General features: G+C 42.2%; 1 protein-coding gene across 1 annotated transcript in view; it reads right to left on the bottom strand.

Annotated features, from left to right (window-relative positions):
• Positions 1 to 3,356: 3,356 nt before the first annotated feature.
• LOC134205102 (uncharacterized) overlaps positions 3,357 to 16,505 on the bottom strand; it is a 100,185-nt gene continuing 87,036 nt past the window's right edge. The window contains exon 5 of the mRNA XM_062680028.1: positions 3,357 to 8,264. Coding sequence (XP_062536012.1) covers positions 6,076 to 8,264 — 2,189 coding nt within the window. The 3' untranslated portion in view covers positions 3,357 to 6,075. The remainder of the gene's footprint in view (positions 8,265 to 16,505) is intronic.

The raw sequence follows: 16,505 nt of genomic DNA, 5'->3' as shown, positions 1-16,505 counted from the left end.
GGTAAAAGGCACGGCGATAGGACGTGATATCGAAAAGACATATATAATCCGAACCACTTCTTTCTATAAAAATCCTTTATTCCTATTCCGGTTCTCATTCGAATCCATTTACATACAGTGAGTCCCACACAATTGTTTTCCTCCTAATATACAATTCCACTAATTTATTTTTCATAGACACGACACGAAATGTGTGTTTGTTACTATTTTCCGGTTTCTGTTGTAATCTTAAATTTTACTATTCTTTGGCAGACGTATTCTTCCATGCTATTTCCATACAGTTATTTTCTTGTTATACTCATGCATTGCTGTAAGTAGTACCATTAGTTTTATTCTCATGTTACCATTATCATCCCATACCTATCATAGTATTCTGTTTCGCTTCATCGGCAACGACGACGGCGACTTTTGAACCTTCAGGCGAGTAAATCATAGGATCTGTTTTCCGTTCTTCTTAGTTTATCAGAATCTTGCTAGTGTTCAAATGAAAGCTAAAACCATTCACTTCGTGCTTCGTTTCAAATTTGTTTGACCTATAGTACTAAAATCGCGACAAGTTAATCACAGCTGCTTGAATCTATGTCCGATTTGCTTTCGATTCTAGTATCGTTTTTATTTTCTTATGAGCTGATTTACATATATGTCAATCGTTTACTTTTTGGTGCCATTTTGTCTAACATTAAGTGCGAATATTTTGAGTTTTGTTTTACCTTATAAAGTAGATCACAAGTTAGTTGTTTTTTTTCTCATTTAGTATAATCACGTCAGTGCGTTGTAATTAGATAACGAAAATAACACATGAGTTTGTTTCACGCACAGTTTCCTCACAGTGTACATTGAATATCCTTTTCTGAATTAGAAGTGAATTACATATAACATCTATATTGTTCTAGGCTTTAACATCGAATGTTGTTTTACATCATCCCCAATACCGCTGCCCATGACCCAGTTGAAATGATTGCTCCAAACAACTGTTTCTCTATATGTACTTTGCTCTGTAGTTTCTAGCCATTCCATGTCATCATTTTCATGGGATCAATCTTGTGTATCATATATTCGCAAATAATTTAAACCCACGACTATAAACCAAGGATTGTTAGAGCCCTAAATTATCAGACTAACTTACGATCTACCTTTGTTCAAGCTGTATTTACTTTTAATAATTACATTGGCTTGCTATTTTGAAGTAGATTTCAACGTAACTTACGTTATACTTTGTGTAAAAATACAAAATTCTTATGATCCAGTAATATTTTACTTTGTCAATAAAGCAAATTTGTCGTTGTCCTGTAAGCTGCTAATGGTTTCATGAGAGGGGATTTTTTGTCTACCTAAAATAATTTAAAAAAATCAAAACTAATTTAATTGAACACATAAGAACTAAGTAGGTTTAGACATGGAATGTTTGTTTTTTTTTTTTTTATATATTTAGGACTATTATTAAACGACGATTTTTCAGAGTTTGTTCAACATAAATACTGGATTCATGGTTGACTGTTGAGTTCGGGAAAAAAGTACAAATACAGTCCGTGCATTGCTCTTCCTAACGGGCCAGAGTTTACATGCTCGGTGGCCTACGCGCTCTACATGGATGGTCGGTCAGGCTTAGTTTCATGGAAAAATTTGCCTCTCCTGTGAGTTGAACAAATATGTATCCCTCCCGCAACACGAAAATATTACGCAGAAAAAGTGGGAGATGATGAACTTAGATGGAATGTGCAAATAGCAATTTGGCGCAGCGAATGTTTTGTATGGTCGTTGTTTTTTTCGCATGGGAGTTGTTTCCAGAATTGCATGCTTGAGCATTTAATTACAGGAACACGATGGTAGGATAACTGTGTTACCCAATTGAGTGCAACTATATTACTTCATGGTGATGATGGGATGAGTTTTGCTTACACGTGCGTGGTAGCAAAGGCACATACACGGATGATGGAAAAAAGGAAATTGTAACTTAATTAGTAAACTACACCTCCGGAAATGATTGTAACGCCAGCCCTGATTTTCGTACAAAATGGTCATGTTTGAGGCTCAACATCTCGATTACTGGTGATTAGATTGGGCACATATTTTGACGCCTAGCACAAAATGACTTAAATTTTCAATAAACGAATGTTATTTGCATACATGTTGACTGTTTTGGTTACGCACGTTTGAGACGTATGAGACTTCATACAAGTGGAGTGGCTGTGGGTTCATAGAGGCTGCACTACGTCGGGTCTCACTATCAACGTCAACAATACCAAATTGTAAGTGTCAACACGGACAGCCCCTTCAACTTTGTGGTAGCCAGGCAAGCAGTGGAGAAGGTCGAAAGCTTTCAATATCATGGTAGTCAGTTAGATGCTGAAGATGAAAAAGTATTTAGCTTAGCTTATGCTTAGCTTTAGGTTTAGCTTTAGGTTTAGCTTTAGCTTCAGCATTAGCTTTAGCATTGGCTTTAGCTTAACTTTGGCTTGGATTTAGCTTAACTTTGGCTTGGATTTAGCTTAACTTTGGCTTGGCTTTAGCTTAGCTTTAGCTTTAGATTTAGCTTTAGTTTAGCTTTAGCTTAGCTTTAGCTTAGCTTTAGCTTAGCTTTAGCTTAGCTTTAGCTTAGCTTTAGCTTAGCTTTAGCTTAGCTTTAGCTTAGCTTTAGCTTAGCTTTAGCTTAGCTTTAGCTTAGCTTTAGCTTTAGCAGTTTTTAGCTTAGCTTTAAGCTAGCTTTAGCTTAGCTTAGCTTTAGCTTAGCTTATTTAGCTTAGCTTTAGCTAGCTTTAGCTAGCTTAGCTTTGCTTAGCTTAGCAAGCTTAGCTTTAGCAACAAGCAAGCTTTAGCTTAGCTTAGCTAGCAAGCTTCAGCAACTCAGCTTAGCTTAGCTTTAGCTTAGCTTCAGCTAGCTTAGCTTTAGCTTCAGCTTCAAACAGCTTTAGCTTAGCTCAGCTTAGCTTTAGCAAGCTTAGCTTAGCTTTAGCTTTAGCTTCAGCTTAGCTTCAGCTTAGCTTTAGCAGCTTCAGCTTACCTTCAACAGCTTTAGCTTAGCTTTAGCTTAGCTTTAGCTTAGCTTTAAGCTTAGCTAGCTTTAGCTTAGCTTTAGCTTAGCAACAGCTTAGCTTTAGCTTAGCTTTAGCTTAGCTTTAGCTTAGCTTTAGCTTAGCTTTAGCTTAGCTTTAGCTTAGCTTTAGCTTAGCTTTAGCTTAGCTTTAGCTTAGCTTTAGCTTAGCTTTAGCTTAGCTTTAGCTTAGCTTTAGCTTAGCTTTAAATTAGCTTAACAGCTTTAGCTTTAGCTTAGCTTTAACAGCTTTAAACAGCTTTAGCTCTAACTTGGCTTTAGCAAGCTTTAAGCTAGCTTCAGCTTAGCTTTAGCTTAGGTTTAGATTAGCTTAGCTTTAGCTTAGCTTTAGCTTAACTTTAGCTTAGCTTTAGCTTAGCTTAACTTTCACCTCATCAAATTGATTTTGCATGCAGAAACATGCCGACTAACATTCTTACTTTGTGAAGGATTTAATTGGATCTAATTGACAACATGGTATGTGAAAGCTGGTATTGTGAAACTGAAGAATTCGTTCAACAATGAATCGTCTGAAGCTTTTCTCAATTCGTCTGGAGAGCCACAAGGAAGCAATTTTGGACCTCTCCTATTCTCAAATTTCGTCATCCAGCGGTGGTAGTGGCTTCTAGATGGAAGGAGTACTTCGAAGATTTGTTGAACGGAGAAAATGAAGATGTATTAAGGAGCAGGATGGACATAGTCGGCGACGGTCAAGCTGTGGAACCACCAACGTTGGACGAGGTAAAGATGTTGGGAAGCTTTCTGTTAATTGATTTCACGATTCAGTGGAAAGAAATGAGCTGTGCAAGATAATGTCCGAGCATGGTTTTCCGGCGAAACTGATTAGACTGATACGTACAACGCTGGATGGCTCGAAATCAAGTATTCGGAATGCAGGGAAGTGCCAACATCATTTGTGTCCTTAGACGGATTTATTGTTCAACATTGCACTCGAGGGCGCTATTAGGAGATCTGGCGTGCAGAGGAATGGCACAATCATCACAGGTCGCCTATGCTCCTGGGCTTTGCGGATGATATCGACCTCATTGGAATCGATCGCAGAGCAGTAGTGGAGGCTTTTGACCCACTGAAGAGGGAGACGGCGAAGTTAGTCTTAACCATTTACTCTACCAAGACGAAGTACATGGTGGCAGGTAGAGATAGAGGAAGACCTAGTGGTGTTGGTGCTGAGGTAGTGAAGTTGTTGAAGAATTTTTTCCCCTTGGAACGCTTGTGACATGTAACAATGACGTTTACCGTGAAAAGACGTATTAGCTTAGGCCCTGCAACATGCAGACAGAAACGAATTTTGCGCTATACACAAATCTGATTCCACCAGTGGCCCTTTATGAAGTATGAACGTTAAAAGAAGCGGACCGGAGAGCTGTTGAGGTTTTCGAGTGAAAAGTGCTGCGTACAATACTGTGGCGCAGACGCATGAATCATGAGCTGTATCAAGTATATAAAGAAGAAAGTATTGTGAATCGTGTAAAATACGGCAGACTTCAGTGGGCTGGTCACTTAGTGCGAATGTCGGAAGAAAGAATAGTGAAAACAATATTCAACAGATAACCGGATAGAGACCGCCGACTTCGTGGAAGGCCACGAACAGCTGACTGCACGCGGTGGAATCAGACCAGGGTATGCTAAACGCTCGGAGAAACTGAAGGAATATCGCACAAGACCGACGATTATGGAGCTCTACAATACGTCGGGCATTGGTGTATCGACGCTGTAGCAAACCTACCTTTTTTGGTTCGATACCAGATCGCGCGATAATTCTGCGTACAGCGATCGTTCGGAAATTGGGGCACGGCCTCACGGAAAAGCGTTAGGCGAAGATTATGTTCAGTGGAAAACCCGGAAGATACAGTAGGCTTCGTAGTAGACCACGAACATGTTTTTTGCATTTGAAGAGGACCTGAGGGCGCTCAATGCCTAGGCGACTGGAAGCGATTGACCCAGGAATTAGAATCAAAGTCAGGGGGACTACTCCATTCGGCGCAAACCTATTGATAAGGAGTTGTTGTAGCTACCTGTCCAAGTGTGTGATTTTTGTCCATGCTGGGGATGGCAGGGTTCCAATCCCCATTTTCTCGGACCGTAAGAGTAACATCGCATAAAAAAAATGTAACTTGTAACAAAAACAGGGACACACATCTCTTTTCGCCCTAATCACTGAATTGTTATGACAAGTAAAATAATTATGATTTAGACGCGTGTTATCTGTGCAGTGTTCGATAATCTTGTTACGGGATACAGAGAACTATGCATGGCGCATCCCTTTTTTATCCCTAGCACACATCCACTGAATATTTTTGTTTTCGAGGTTGTTTCGTTCATTTTATTCTTGTGCCATACAGAAACAGTTAACACCAGTTTGGGTCATGCTTAAAACCCATAACCACAGACATTCAGACATAACGTTTAGAGCATTACAAACATTATTTTTTTCCACTTTTCTTCTATCAAGGATATTGATCCTAAGTGCGGACAAACCTGATTAATATGAGCAAACTGCGAATAAATCTCCCAATCTGTGCCCGCTGAAATATTGTTGAGTGTTATGTCTGCTCGCCTGTGCTACAACACAGCGATGCTTGTTTTTGCCGTTGCAGCCGCCATGTAGATCGCGGGTGGCGAACAGTGTTAATTAATGCCTTTCCCCGGACTCTCTATCGCACGCCGCTGGCTACAGTGACCGTGGTGGCAGCGGAAGCGAGTGATGAATAGGTAGAGGACAACGACATGCTGTTGTTGCCGCCGGTGGCATCGGATAGATTATTTACAAGTGATGCCGACGGAGTGATTTCGGTAATGGCTGTCGCGACGGAACTGTTGCGCTGTAGTGTACACTTAATAGGATTGATGTCTCCACGTGGACCGGCAATAGTGGAGACCCCATCGCCTGCTGGCGCAGCCGATGGCGATGCCACTGTAGTAGCGGTAGCACTGCCATTCGGGCTCGTGCCCGAAGTGGTGGCCGAGGACATGGAGTTGGACGATTGGGAGGAGGAGTTTAATAGATAGATCATCACCGTATGCTAGCATTTTGGTTGAAATGTTTTTCGGTTGGGGAGGAGGCATAGGATGCTTAGAGCCATTACCATGTGCCAAATTGAGTGGACGATGTGATAATTTTGCTTCGTCTGTAAAAAGGCGTAGCACACGAGACCCACCATTACGAGCACACTGCCGATTGGCAAATATACTGCTAAGTAATTTCGCGATGGGAAACATTTCTTCGTTTTTCTGCAACGAAGACCCCAGCTAACGGATATTAAACAAATCCCCGTTAATGCTGGGGCAAGGAATACCCATAACGATTGTTTGTTCAATTCTGTTCCAAAAGCTAGAAGAATCGCTCCCAACATGTGGAGCAGCGAAACAAACTGATGCCGCACATTAGACATTGCAATCAGTGTGACCCAAATAGCAAGCAAGCCACAGTAGAAATCACAGAACTGTAGAACTCCGATTTTGACGAGGCAGAAGCTAAATTCTTCCTCGCCTGAATCGCAGGCATGGTAAAAAGTGGAGAAGAACATTGCAAAAAAGTATATGATCGACTCGGTGTAGTAGCCTCGTTTAACTGCAAAGAAAATGCTAGGCAAAAACAATAAATTTGAAAGGGTCAACATGAGCGAGGCTACGAGAATCGAAGCGCTGGACGGAACTTGAGAGTCTTCGGTACAATCCCAACCACGGTAGTTGCGCAAACACAAACATGTGGAGAAGACAAATCCTCCGGACATGTAGTGATAACACCGACCAAACCGACCACAACGTCCCGCTACACAAGGGCTGGATGATATTGTGAAAACGACGCTACCATTGCAACCAGCGTCAGCGGCAACGCTCTGTTCTGTAGCATACTTATGATGAACTTCGAATTTTTTAGCCATCTCATCCGATACATCAGTACACTTCGCATCCATAATGCATTCTTTTATCTTCAACGTCTCTGTTTCATTCATTTTACCCAAACAAGCATCATCTGCCAGACATTCTTGATAATATTTGGCGTGCTCCGCGCAAGAACACGGTTGTTTCATATCTGATAAAATTTCGCCATACTTCTTGATAAATTCCTTTACACTATCAATGATTGTAATCCTAGCGGCTGTTTCTGCTCCGTGACAGAAAATCCCCAGTGTCACATACCATTTGCCAGGTTCTGGGAACGGAATGTGAACCAAACCAGTACTGGTGTCCGAATCGGTATTATTGATCGTAATAGCGGCTGGAAAGATGTGTCTTCCATAGACACACTTGTCCGGCCAGGTGGGTATTCCTGGCTCACCTAGCCTCATGCAAACGATTACCGTTTGGTTACTTCGGTTGGCTTCTTTCGCATTGCTGGTGGGCGCAGCCGTTGTGCTTGTTGTCGTCGTTGCCTCTTCAACAAAGTTCTCCTGAATATCGATCAATTTCTCAGCGACTACCCCCACGTGATCATTGCTATTTGCTTGATGAGCGTCGATCAGAATACTTTTCATGTCTTGTCGCATAGCTACTGCGAAGCTCAACGTGCCTCCAATATCGTAGACATCGTTAACATCGAATTTCATTAAAGCTGGAGTCCCTGCACTTAGGTTCAACGTTAACGGCACAGTACCGTTGATATCCGGCAGAAGGTCATAGTCGAACATGAAGAACTCCCGATAGGTTTGTCGTAGTAGTGAATACTGCTCGAAGCCCCTTCGTTGCATCACTTTCTCCGCAATCTGTTTTCCTTCCTCTTCGACGGACTCTTTATGCTCCTCCTCTGTCGATTCCACCAGAGCTGATTCAAATTCCATCTCTATCACAAACTCCACTTCATGAATGTTCGTTTCACTGGATGACCGATTCGAATTTGCCTCGTCCGATTCGTTCAGAAAGTCAACGTCCACGTAATGCCATGCACTTTCCTGGGGATAGAAGTCGATGCTGATGTCTCCGGTTTGGTTTGGACAAATCACGGCGTTCTGTAAGTAATCCTTGTGAGTTGGCAAGGCGTGCGCTTGCACGAAGAAACTCACATCGCTGCAATCGTTGCACGCGCGTTTGATGTCCAGCCGCCACGTTACGATGGCGATATCACTTGGGACGAAAAATTTGTAACTCTTGGGCTCGGTTTGATTGGTGCTCAGCGTGTCGCGATGCGAAGTTTGGGCATTCAGGATGATCGGGGTGATGCGCGCCACAGCCATCTCGGACATGAGAAGTGTTTCACAGGACGGGGCGAGACCTAGAAAAAGATAGAAAGGATTTTTATTATTTGACACATCTATACATATAAAAATGAATGCTTGTTTGTTAGTGATGCTAAATTTCGAGAACGGTTGGGCCAATCTTGACGATCTCTTCGAATGATTAAGGAACGAGGGTTTAGAAAAATAAGAGAAGATGGAAAATTCCCTAACAAAAGGACAGGTGAAGACATTCCACTAAGAGTTTAAATAATTTTCTTTTATTCATGAGGGAACATCCATAAATTACGCAACACCTGGATGGGTTGAAGGGGGAGGGGTGGATTGCTCGAAGTGTGCCGGTCTATAGAACATTCTCAGATGCAGATACAAATCTCAGATGCAAAAAGTGTGACATAGGGGGGAGGATGGTTGAAAATGGCCAATTTTTGCGTTACGTAATTAATGGATCTTTTCTGGCGATGGTTATTTCTATGATAATACTAGCAGACCCGACGAACTTCGTCTCGTCCAATGTCTGATTTATTTTTTGCATTCGTAATTTCTTTTTTTTTTTTTTTTTTTTTTTTTTTTAACTAATTTTATTTGCTAATTATCTAATACATGTTAGACTAGGTGTTCCGTGTTTTCTTAACACTATCATCCTTATTTGCTATTACGCTTTTAGTTATTATTAATACATTTCAATTGCCTCTAGCAGTTAGAATTTTTTCCTCTGGTTGAATTGAACCATGTAGGAATAACAATGTTTTCTACTTAAACTAAACTTAACCTATTTTATACTAAGGGTACAAGGAGTTAATCGTTGCAATAGAAGATTGCAACGATTTTTGTCTAAAATTGGAAATTATTTTGTTGGACATTTGTTGCAATGTCTCAATATTAGAAATTCTATGAAGTTCATTGGTACTATACCACGGAGGCAACTTCAGAATCATTTTCAAAATTTTATTTTGAATCCTCTGGAGTGCCTTCTTTCTGGTATTGCAGCAACTAGCCCATATTGGCACAGCATACAACATGGCAGGTCTAAAAATTTGTTTGTAAATCAAAAGTTTGTTCTTAAGACAAAGTTTTGATTTTCTGTTTATAAGTGGATATAGGCACTTAATATATTTGTTACATTTGGCTTGAAGGCCTTCAATGTGATTTTTAAAAGTTAATTTTTGATCTAGCAGAAGTCCTAAATATTTAGCTTCGCTAGACCAATTAATTGGAACCCCATTCATAGTGACAATATGTCTGCTAGAAGGTTTCAAATAAGAAGCTCTCGGCTTATGTGGGAAAATTATAAGCTGAGTTTTGGAAGCATTCGGGGAAATTTTCCATTTTTGCAAGTAAGTGGAGAAAATATTCAAACTTTTTTGCAATCTACTACAAATGACACGAAGGCTTCGCCCTTTGGCTGAGAGACCTGTGTCATCTGCAAACAAAGATTGGTAAAGATTGGTGGTAAATCAGGTAAGTCAGAAGTAAAAATGTTATACAATATGGGCCCCAGTATGCTGCCTTGGGGGACACCAGCCCTTACAGGTAATCTATCAGATTTAGTATTCTGATAGTTTACCTGCAGTGAGCGATCTGATAAATAATTTTGGATCAGTTTAATGATGTACAGAGGAAAATTAAAATTCATCAATTTTACAATCAAACCTTCATGCCAAACACTGTCAAATGCTTTCTCTATATCAAGAAGAGCAACTCCAGTCGAATATCCTTCAGATTTGTTGAGCCGAATTAAGTTCGTAACTCTTAATAACTGATGAGTGGTTGAATGCCCATGGCGAAAACCAAATTGCTCATCAGCAAAAATAGAATTGTCATTAATATGAACCATCATTCTATTTAAAATAATCTTTTCAAACAGTTTGCTTATTGAAGAAAGCAAACTGATTGGGCGATAACTAGAAGCCTCAGCTGGATTTTGTCCGGCTTCAAAATTGGAACAACTTTGGCGTTTTTCCATTTATCTGGAAAGTATGCCAATTGAAAACATTTGTTAAATAAATTAACCAAAAAGGATAAAGAGCTCTCAGGAAGTTTTTGATAAGTATGTAGAAAATACCATCATCACCCGGGCTTTCATATTTTTAAATTTTCTAGTAATAGATCTCACTTCATCCAAATTGGTTCCCAACGAAGGGTCAAAAACATTCTCTTGATTGAGAATGTCTTCGAAGCTCCGTGTAACCTGATCCTCAATTGGACTAGTGAGACCTAGACTAAAATTATGGGCACTCTCGAACTGCTGAGCAAGTTTTTGAGCCTTTCCGCCATTTGTTAATAAAATTTTATTTCCCTCTTTAAGCGCTGGAATTGGCTTTTGAGGTTTTTAAGAATTTTGTTAATTTCCAAAAGGGTTTTCGAACTGGGATCCAACTTCGAGACATTATTCTCAAAGTTGGTATTAATCAGAATAGCGAAACGTTTTTTAATTTCATTTTGCCAATCTCGCCAAATAACTTTCAACGCGGGATCGCGAGTTCTTTGGTATTGCCTTCTTCTCACATTTTTAAGACGGATCAGTAGCTGAAGATAGTCGTCAATAATAATGGAGTTGAATTTAACTTCACATTTCGGAATTGCAATGCCTCTGGCTTCGACAATTAAATTTGTCAAAGATACGAGAGCATTATCAATATCACTTTTGGTATCGAGAGGAATATCAATATCAAAATTCCTATCGATATACGTTTTATATAAATCCCAATCAGCTCTATGATAATTAAAAGTAGAGTTGATTGGATTATAAATGGCTTCTTGTGAGATTTCAAATGTCACAGGAAGGTGATCAGAGTCAAAGTCAGCATGAGTTACCAATTGGCCACACAGCTGACTTGAATCCGTTAAAACTAAATCAATTGTAGAAGGATTTCGACTGGAAGAAAAACAAGTTGGTCCATTGGGATATTGAATAGTATAATATCCCGCAGAACAATCTTCAAATAAAATTTTACCATTGGAATTGCTTTGAGCATTATTCCATGAACGGTGTTTGGCATTGAAGTCACCAATTACGAAGAATTTTGATTTGTTGCGAGTCAGAATTTGAAGATCAGCTTTCAACAAATTCTTTTGCTGCCCATTGCATTGAAAAGGCAAATAGGCTGCAATGAAGGAAAATTGTCCAAAATTTGTTTCAACAGAAACTCCCAAGGTTTCAAAAACTTTGGTTTCAAACGAAGAAAATAATTTATGTTTGATACGTCTATTAATGACAATGGCGACTCCACCACAGGCGCTGTCAAGACGATCATTTCTGTAGATAAAATAGTTTGGATCTCTTTTAATGGAGAGTCCTGGTTTTAAATACGTTTCAGTTATAATGGCAATATGCACATTATGAACTGAAAGGAAGTTGAATAATTCATCTTCCTTACCCTTCAGAGAGCGGGCATTCCAATTTAGAACTTTCACACAATTATTTGGATCCATTGAAACGGAGTCCGATAACAATTTTTTATGTGTACATTATACCAACCTGAACAGCTTCAGGAATTGTATTTGCTTTGAACATTGCATCAATCATGTGATGCAATTGTTCAGTTAAAAAATCAAAATCGGAAGCAGTCATGCTACCTGAATCGGCAACATGACCGTTATTTTCCGTTGGGACATGGGTATAAACCTCATTTTGAGAAGAGAAATTTGGTCTACCAGCAGCGATGTTTGCATACGTAGGAACATTCAAAAAATTGGAATTTACTGAAGTGCTTGCTACCCGTTGACGAGCGGCAAAATTTGTTTGTGAATTGTAGTGGGTATGAATTGCTCGACCGGTAACCGGTTTCGAAATTTGAGCGTTGGAAAAATTTCTACCCGTCGAATCTGGGATCCGATTGGAATTTCCCGTCATCAATTTTGCACGGGAATTCAAAACTTTTTCGTGAAGGGCATTCCCAGAAATTGGATTTATGATTGCCCCCACAGTTTGCGCACTTAAATTTATTGGAATCTTTCTCTCACAGGACATGCGTCCTTGGCGTGAGAGGTTCCACCACAAATCATGCATTTAGCATCCATGTGACAATGTTTGGTTCCATGACCCCACTTTTGGCACTTACGGCACTGGGTAGGGTTTTGGAAATTTCTCCCAGGCCTGCGGAAATGTTCCCATGTAACACGGACATGAGACATAATACAGGCCTTTTCCAAACTTTTCATATTATTTAGTTCACTTTTGTTAAAATGAACTAAATAAAATTCTTGAGAAATGCCCCTCTGGGAAGTACCAGAATGGGATTTCTTTTTCATCTTAATTACTTGGACTGGTGAAAATCCAAGTAATTGAGAAATTTCAATTTTAATCTCATCCAGTGACTTGTCATCACTGGGGAGACCTTTCAAGACGACTTTGAACAATCGCTCAGTTTTGTCGTCGTATGTGAAGAATTTATGGCGCTTCTCAGTTAAATAGTGAAGAAGACGTTTGCGATCGTCAAAGGATCCCGGCAAAACGCGGCAGTCACCCTTCCTAGCAATCTGAAATGAAACCTTGATCCCCTGAAGGTTACTCAAAATCTCATTCCAAAAGCCAGAAAACTCGGAAACAGATACCACAATTGGCGGAATCCTTTGCTTTTTCGCATGAATCGAATCACCTGGGCTAGAGGTAGATTCGATTTGCTCAATTTCATCATTAATCAAATCGAACTGATTGCTCAGTTCGATTGGAGAAGAATTATTTCCGATATTAGAGTTAGAAGGAATATCTGAATTCTCCAGCTTCCTTCTATTTTTTCCGCGCTTGGGCAGGACGGTCTTGAAACCTTGTTTCTTTGAAGGAACTGGAGAATTCAGAGACTCTTCCTCTTGTTTTGTTAATACTCATTGCTGAGCGTGGAGACGTGACCTTCTAAGAGGTTTTTTCCCAGAACGGTGTCCCTGCAGGATTACCACCGCTTGTCGGAATTTTACTTCCGCAAACGGGTCCAACGTAAAACGAAGGCACGGGTCCTTGCAAAGATCGTAACGGGATCAGTGGGTACAAATAGCGCTAAGAAGCACCGTTGAAATTAAAATAGCTTCGGGTAGTATTAAAAACTTCCTTCCGCAAAGAGAGAAAGAACCGCACAGCACGAAAGCACGATGCGGTCTGATTCGTAATTTCTTTATTGGGCGGTTTACATAGCGAACTTCCAGATGGGGGAGGAGTTTGAAAGTACCATAGAAACATTGATTGCTTCCAAAAACCTCCACATGCCAAATTTGGTTACATTTACTCGATAAGTTCTCGAATTATACAGCAGGGACTATGTCCAAGGGTTTGACGATCCCTCCCCAGGCCGTCTGCGAGTTGTGGCGCCTGCCTAGGATGTGGTGGGGTTTGACAGTGGGCCCTGTTAAACCTCTATAAAAAACTGCATGTATCCGCAAGTAGGCTCCGCCAAAGCGACCGTGTGCCGCTCAAAGCGCACAAGCCCAAGTCCTGTTGTTAGGTGGGACGCTAAACAGCCCTGACACGGCGGCCCTCCGACGAGACAGGAGGTTTGCGCAGGCCCAATAAGCCGCCTTTAAAAACAACTATTACGAACGACATAGAAGATAATACGACTCGATACAATCGGCAACGACCTAGGCGACGAATAAAGGATCACGATTGGAAGCTTGGAACATGGAACTGCAAGTCGCTAGTATTCGCAGGTTGCGACAGGATAATCTACGATGAATTACATCCCCGCAACTTCGATGTCGTGGCACTGCAGGAAATCTGCTGGACAGGACAGAAAGTGTGGAAAGCGGGCATCGAGCGGCTACCTTCTACCAAAGCTGTGGCACCACCAACGAGCTGGGAACCGGCTTCATAGTGCTGGGAAAGATGCGCCAACGCGTGATTGGGTGGCATCCAATCAACGCAAGGATGTGCAAGCTGAGGATAAAAAGCCGCTTCTTCAACTATAGCGCAGCTGGAGCATACATACGATGGATGCCCACTGCGGGACGTCAAAATCGTCATCGGTGACACGAACGCTCAGGTAGGAAGGGAGTAAATGTATAGACCGGTCATCGTACCGGATAGTCTGCATACCGTATCGAACGACAACGGCCAACGATGCATAAAATTTGCAGCCTTCCGCGGAATGGTAGTCCGAACCACTTTCTTCCCCCGCAAGAATATCCACAAGGCCACATGGAAATCACCTAATCAAGTAACGGAAAACCAAATCGACCACGTTCTAATCGACGGTAAATTCTTCTCCGACATCACGAACGTCCGCACTTACCGCAGTGCGAATATTGAATCCGACCACTACCTCGTTGCAGTATGCATGTGCTCAAAACTCTCGACGGTGTACAACACGCGTCGAAGTCGGACGCCGCGGCATAATATTGGGCGGCTACAAGACGGTAGACTAGCCCAAGAATACGCGCAGCAGCTGGAAGTGGCACTCCCAACGGAAGAGCAGCTAGGCACAACATCTCTTGAAGATGGCTGGAGCGATATTCGATCCGCCATTGGAAGCACCGCAACCGCTGCATTAGGTACGGTGGTCCCGGATCAAAAGAACGACTGGTATGACGGCGAACGTGAGCAGTTAGTTGAGGATAAGAATGCAGCATGGGCGAGATTGCTGCAACACCGCACGAGGGCGAATGAGGCACGATACAAACGGGCGCGGAAGAGACAAAACTCGATTTTCCGGAGGAAAAAGCGCCAGCAGGTAGATCGAGACTGTGAAGAGACGGAGGAACTGTACCGCGGTAATAACGCACGAAAGTTCTATGAGAAGTTGAACCGTTCACGAATGGGCCACGTGCCACAGCTCGATATGTGTAAGGACATAAACGGGAACCTTCTTACAAACGAGCGTGAGGTGATCCAAAGGTGGCGGCAGCACCTGAATGGCGATATGGCAGACAACGGTGGCGGTATGGTAATTAACCTAGGAGTACGCGCGCAGGACATGCGACTTCCGGCTCCGAATCTCCAGGAAATCCAGGAGGAGATCGGCCGGCTGAAAAACAACAAAGCCCCTGGAGTTGACCAACTACCAGGAGAGCTGTTTGAACACGGTGGTGAGGCACTGGCTAGAGCGCTGCACTGGGTGATTACTAAGGTTTGGGAGGATGAGGTTCTGCCGCAGGAGTGGATGGAAGGTGTCGTGTGTCCCATCTATAAAAAGGGCGATAAGCTGGATTGTAGCAACTACCGCGCAATCACATTGCTGAACGCCGCCTACAAGGTACTCTCCCAAATTTTATGCCGCCGACTAACACCAATTGCAAGAGAGTTCGTGGGGCAGTACCAGGCGGGATTTATGGGTGAACGCTCTACCACAGAACAGGTGTTCGCCATACGTCAGGTATTGCAGAAATGCCGCGAATACAACGTGCCCACACATCATCTATTTATCGACTTCAAAGCCGCATATGATACAATCGATCGGGATCAGCTATGGCAGCTAATGCACGAAAATGGATTTCCGGATAAACTGATACGGTTGATCAAGGCGACGATGGATCGGGTGATGTGCGTAGTTCGAGTTTCAGGGGCATTTTCGAGTCCCTTCGAAACGCGTAGCGGGTTACGGCAAGGTGATGGTCTTTCGTGTCTGCTATTCAACATCGCTTTGGAGAGAGTAATACAAAGGGCAGGGATTGACACGAGTGGTACGATTTTCACGAAGTCCGTCCAGTTATTTGGTTTCGTCGAAGACATTGATATCATGGCACGTAACTTTGAGAGGATGGAGGAAGCCTTTATCAGACTGAAAAGCGAAGCTAAACGGATGGGACTAGTCATCAACACGTCGGAGACGAAGTACATGATAGGAAGAGGCTCAAGAGAGGTCAATGTAAGCCACCCACCACGAGTTTCTATCGGTGGTGACGAAATCGAGGTGGTTGAAGAATTCGTGTACTTGGGCTCACTGGTGACCGCCGATAACGATACCGGCAGAGAAATTCGAAGACGCATAGTGGCTGGAAATCGTGCGTACTTTGGACTCCGAATAGAGTTCGCCGCCGTACCAAACTAACTATCTACAAAACGCTTATTAGACCGGTAGTTCTCTACGGACACGAGACCTCGTGGAGGACCAACACGCACTGGGAGTTTTTGAAAGGAAAGTGTTGCGTACCATCTATGGTGGGGTGCAGATGGCGGACGGTACGTGGAGGAGGCGAATGAACCACGAGTTGCATCAGCTGTTGGGAGAACCAACCATCGTTCACACCGCGAAAATCGGAAGACTGCGGTGGGCCGGGCACGTAGCCAGAATGTCGGACAGTAATCCGGTGAAAATGGTTCTCGACAACGATCCGACGGGAACAAGAAG

The sequence above is a fragment of the Armigeres subalbatus genome, chromosome 1 (genome assembly GCF_024139115.2).
Source record: "Armigeres subalbatus isolate Guangzhou_Male chromosome 1, GZ_Asu_2, whole genome shotgun sequence".
In the NCBI taxonomy this organism is placed as follows: domain Eukaryota; kingdom Metazoa; phylum Arthropoda; class Insecta; order Diptera; family Culicidae; genus Armigeres; species Armigeres subalbatus.
This window is presented reverse-complemented; position numbering and strand designations above follow the sequence as displayed.